The sequence below is a fragment of the Bison bison genome, unplaced genomic scaffold (genome assembly GCF_000754665.1).
Source record: "Bison bison bison isolate TAMUID 2011002044 unplaced genomic scaffold, Bison_UMD1.0 scf7180017864289, whole genome shotgun sequence".
Classification (NCBI taxonomy): Eukaryota; Metazoa; Chordata; class Mammalia; order Artiodactyla; family Bovidae; genus Bison; species Bison bison.
Genome location: NW_011494861.1, coordinates 11,232,184 through 11,237,311, shown reverse-complemented (window position 1 = coordinate 11,237,311; position 5,128 = coordinate 11,232,184). Strand labels below are relative to the sequence as shown.

Below are 5,128 nucleotides of genomic sequence, written 5' to 3'. Positions count from 1 at the left end.
GTCCTGCGCGCGGCTCAGAGGTGCCGCGGGCTCGGGTGGCCGTTGTGGTAGAGTTTCTGCTTCACGTGCACCATGTTCCCGGCCGCCTCCTCGAACGGCCTGTGTGGCCGCCGGCCCAGCTCCCGCAGGCTGCACAACTTGGGCAGCCAGGTCCACGAACCGTCTGCGGGACGCGGGGCGCGGTCAGGGGGCGGGCGTGGTGAGTGGGGCTCGGGTGGGCGGGGCTTGGGCTCGGGAAGGGGACTGTGGGCGGGGCTCGGGTGGGGCGTAGCCCCGGCACGGACCGAGCTCTGCCAACGTGCCCGCGCCCGCACTCACCGTAGCGCCGGCCGGCCCTCCAGGCGCGCACGGCGCAGTGCAGGACGCCGTCCATCCACACCAGGAACCAGCTGATGCAGAAGCCGAGTAGCAGCCCCAACATTAGATCGATCTCCTGCTTGGTGACGTTGTCTGTCACGAAGTAATTCTCGGAGGCGTCCACCACAGACTGGTCCCCGTCGTACGGGATCACGTAGTGGACGTGGTGCCTGGGGGCGGCAGGGCGGGCTGGCACCTGTCCCGCGGGGCGGGCGGGGACCCCGCAGTAAGCCGCACCCGTTCACCTGCTGGGATCTTTGAAGCAGCCCTTGTGGGGAGCTGAGGTCGGAAGGGGCCACCGTAATCGCCTGGGACCCAGGTCACTGATGGGTCCCAGGCGGGAGGCTGCCCTGCCCAGTGGGTGGGAGTGTGCGAGGTCGGAGGTTAGCGTGAAGTTCAGTTGCCCGTACGCATACCCTCCTCCCTTCTCCCCCCAGCCCCAGGCTCAGAGGCAACCCCTACAAGGTCACAGGCACACAGCACAGGTAAAGGCGTTTCAGGGTGAGAGCCCAGGCAGGGTATCCCAGCCCAGTGAGAGTCACAGCCCACCTGTGGGCCTGGCTCCTGGTCACTGCCCCCCTGGCCTCTCCCTCCCAACCCTGCAGTCAGCCTGCCCTGTCCTCCAAGGAAAGCCACAAGTGATGAGCCTGCCTTGGGCGTCTGGTCCCCTTTGGCTCCCCATCCCTCGCAGGAACCTCCCCTGCCCCCACTGTCTGTGCTGGAGGCCCAAGGGCACCCCTGGACCTGCCCCACACAGGTCCCTGATCCTGGCATGGGAGCCGTAAACGACCTCCTAGACGACCACGGCCCCTGGCATCCCAGCACCCACCAAGGCTCGGCCGTTCCCCTCAGCCTCCCCTCCCTTGACAGTCCAATCTGAGGCCACTGACCCCTCCAGGCCCTCTCCTGCCTCTGACGGCCACAACGAACTTTCCCCACAAAGCTCTCTCCAGCCTGCCCAGATCCTCTCTTCCTCCAGGAAGCCCTCTGGGCCTAGCAATCCTAGGGATCCTAGGCGAGGTGGCCCTGCCCAGGAGACCAGTACCCAGGACACCAGACTCTGAATTCCAGGTCCTCCACTCTCGCAAGAGAGCTGGAGAAAAGGAGCTGTTGGTCTTGGGTGCCCGTTGCACCCTGAACCCCTAGTCACCCTCACCAGCTGTGGCCCCTCCTCTGGCCCTGAAGGGTCACTGCCACCCTGGGGTCCTCCTGCCTGGTTCTCTTCCTACTGAGCCTCTCAACTGGCTTCTTCAACCCTCCACCCCCACCAAGTCCCCACCTTCCCCACAACGTCTGCTCCAAGCTCCAGCTGCCTACATGGCATCTCCACGTGGGATCTACAGACACCTCAAACTTGCACCTAAAAATAGCTCCTCCCTCCCCAAGCCCGCTTCTCCCCATCCTCCCTTCAATTACACGTTGACACCTCTGCCTGTCTCCAGCTAAGAGTCCCTGCCCCCACCTCACAACTGGATATGCTCCATGCCCCCTCCCCTGCAGAGGACCTTCTCAAAAAACGGTAAACCCCACAGGTCATCCCTGACCACAGACCCCTACAGCTCCTCCCTCACAGACACCCCCTGAGCCAGCAGGAATCACCCAGCTCCTTCCTCCCAGTGAGGATGGCAGCCCCTTTTCACACCCCTCTGCTACCCCTGGGGATTCCTGGGGCCCATCCCCCTCAGCTAGTCTGGAGTGTGACCAGGCCTGGTGGCGGTGGGGGTCGGGGGGTGCACCTTGGCCGCCACAGCCCCATGAGCAGACCCAGCTTATTTGGCAAGGACTGTCTGACACATGGCAGCCATAGCTCATGTGATCACATTTCACCAATAGCTCTCATTGGTCATCAGTGAGAGATGGAGAATTCTTGACTGCCCAGTGTGTAGCCATGGCCAGCCCCCAGGAGAGGATGCCCTTAGTCACCTGTTCGCAGTCCCATCGCCCTGACCAGGCCAGGCCTTCCGGCAGCTGAGAACACTGAGCCCCGCCTCCTGCGTTCCTGCCTCCTGGGCCCCCATAGGGAAGGTCATCCTCGGGACCACCACTTCCCACCCATGGACAGGGCAGGAAACTTGAAGATGGGGTTGCCAAGGAAGCCAGAAATGCCCCTGCAAGTAAGACGAGGGCAAGCCCCAATTTTACCTGGGGGCCTGGGACCTCCAAGGGATCGAAGGTCATGACCTGTGCCCCCATCGTTGGTCTGGCATCTGCCATTCATCCCCTGCCCCTTGCCCTCCTCCTTCCTCCAAGTCAGGCAGACCCTGGGGGGCAGGTGGGGGTTCAGGTCACCCATGTGCACACGTATTTCTGTGATGTGTACATACATGTGTCCTGCCTGGGCCACGCATGTTGCATGTGTCTACCTGAGGTTGGACGCATGTTGTGTATACACGCCAGCCACATGCACAGGACCCAGCGTGTATACCATGAATTCGGCCCATGAGCTCCACACGTGTGCAAGGGCACACGCGCCTGGGGCCGAGCATGGTGCGTGTCACATGGAGATGCACATGCACTGGGCTTGCACACAGCCCTCCTCTGTGGGCCCCATGGCATATGCATGGTGAGCGCCCACAGACAGCCTATTGGCACGCACGCTCCACAGCATTTATACACGTGTCCTCTGCATAAAATTCTCCATACTGGCATGTGGAAGGCACAAGTGTGTGTGCACTGTCTCTGCACATGGGGTGTACACACAGGTAGACTCCATTGTGGCAGTGCATGTACATGGTTTGTACACAGAGGTCTCATGTGCAAGCCTGTGCCCTGCAGACATTCACCACGCCCACAGGGCGAACACGGTGCTGTATATTGTTACACACATGTACTGCGCATACACATACATGTTGTCAGTGTACAAGAATAGTTTGTACACTGAATTTTATATTCTGTATGCGGCAGTGCATACAAAGCACACACACATGAACACATACACACGTGGAAACACTCAGCGCTACAGTTGGGTGACTCTCGTGTTGTTTGTGTCTAAACTGCACATGGGCCTCGCTGCAGCTTGCACTCTATGGGGGTTTCTTTTACACCATCCATGTGTACTCTGGACATTACATATGATGCATACACACAACCTGAGCAAATACACACTGAAAACACATCCTGTCTGCCCAGATGGGCCCGTGGTGTGATGTTCTGGCACATATGTGCTGGTCACACTACCACAGCCCTCACATGGAAAATAGGCCTTATAAATGTCGATGGAGCCGAAGCTTGGGCCAGTGCCGTGCACACCTCCGGTGTCCGGGAGGGTCTTGGGACCCTGCTCACACTCCAGTCCACATTGGCCCAGTTAGCGTGGAGCTGACCTGCCATTCTTCGGCCTTGGAGTGTGTGCTTGGGGCAGGAATACAGGGACCTCAGGGGGTGTGGCCACCCAGCCGACACTCAAGATGATTCTTGGCCAGCGCACAGCACATGTGAGGGCCATTTACACACCTGTCTCCACCTGCCCTGACGCCCGTGTTCTGCTTCAATACCCGGTCTGCACACACAGGCGTGTAGCATGTTTAGTGAGGCATGAAACTGATCTCACACACATACCCCTAGCTCAGTATGTGTGCACACATCCCTGGAGCAGAAGTGCAGGGCAGGGTCAAGAACACAAGTTCCCTACAGGCCACACAGCCTCGGGCGAGTCCGTCTGCTCAGCCTCTGTCCACTCTCACGGCCCCAGCGTGTGGGCTTCCTGCAGGGCTGAGGGACTGCTGTGTGTGCGCACATGTATATGCACAGACGGTACACACATGCGCGTCTCATGAGAAGATGTTTATTTCATACATGGACATACAAACATGCATGGCCAGGAAGACTCCATCACTACATGTGCACAGAATGGGGGGGGGGTGTCACAAAGTGGGCACAGGGCCTGGGTGCTCCCCTCCCTCTGCTTGACCTTGAGCAGACTCCATCCCCGGCCTCAGTTCCTCCTGGACAACCAAAGGGGGTGGGCAGATGCCCCTCAAGGGAGGCCTTGCCCACCTTGACCTTCTGCTCCTCCCCCTAGCTGGCTCCCAGGAAAGTTCAGGGAAAGAGCTGGGGGCCCCGGGAGAAGGAGGGTGTCCTCTGTGGGCAGGAGCCCTCCCAGGACACCAGGCTGGGCGGCTGCTCTCCTGGCCTCTAGGCCTTGGACTAGTTCTGCCCATCACCCTGCAGGCCCTTTCTCTAAAGGCCATATGGGAGGGGGTCCTCTCCCCTCCCGGAACACCCTGTGCAGATGGAGCCTGACGGGTCCTTCCCCCACCCAGCCTGGCAGAGCCTCGGCAGCGCCCACCAGCCTAGCCCAGCTGGGCCCTGCAGCCCGGCCTGCGTGGGGCTCGCCACTTCCACCGACATGTGTGATCACGCGTGTGCCCCTCTGGGCGCAGACTCACCGGCCACAGTTGCAGTGGCAGACGCGGTCCTCGCCCCGCAGGTGCGGGAGGATGTAGTTGTGGAATCGGTCCAGCAGCGCGTTCATGTCCATCAAGCACGCGATGGCCTGGAAGAGCCCATGACCGGTCAGCGCCGAGAAGCGAGCAGCTGGGCCGGGGACCCCAGGCCGGGGCCGGCGCAATGGGGACGGGGAAACGCAGGGCAGCCGGGGATGGGGGAGCGCAGGCCGCGCGGGCCCGTAAACAAGGCGCAGGAGGGGGAGGCGGTGCGCGGGCGCGGGAGGCGGGAGCGGGTGCGGGGAGCGGGCGCGCGGGAAGCCCCTCCGCTCACCATCACGATCGACGCCCCCAGAATCATGAAGATCATGGTGTTCGCGCTCATG

General features: G+C 61.4%; 1 protein-coding gene across 1 annotated transcript; it reads right to left on the bottom strand.

Moving 5' to 3' along the window:
* On the bottom strand, window positions 1-5,127 carry TMEM240 (transmembrane protein 240). Its single transcript, XM_010849999.1, has 4 exons — window positions 5,077-5,127; window positions 4,746-4,852; window positions 319-527; window positions 1-163 (listed from the first exon to the last, which is right to left on the bottom strand). Exons 1-4 carry the CDS (start codon window positions 5,125-5,127, stop codon window positions 15-17), a joined length of 516 nt encoding a protein of 171 aa, XP_010848301.1. The 3' UTR covers window positions 1-14.
* Window position 5,128: the final 1 nt, after the last annotated feature.

What these genes read in the sequence shown, in the direction of transcription:
- TMEM240 (XM_010849999.1), bottom strand. Translation starts at nt 5,127, where the DNA reads ATGAGCGCGAACACCATGATCTTCATGATTCTGGGGGCGTCGATCGTG. An exon ending in TGGGGGCGTCGATCGTGATG is followed by an intron (nt 4,853 to 5,076) that starts GTGAGCGGAGGG and finishes GGGCTCTTCCAG; the next exon opens with GCCATCGCGTGCTTGATGGA. An exon ending in GAGGGCCGGCCGGCGCTACG is followed by an intron (nt 164 to 318) that starts GTGAGTGCGGGC and finishes CGCGTCCCGCAG; the next exon opens with ACGGTTCGTGGACCTGGCTG.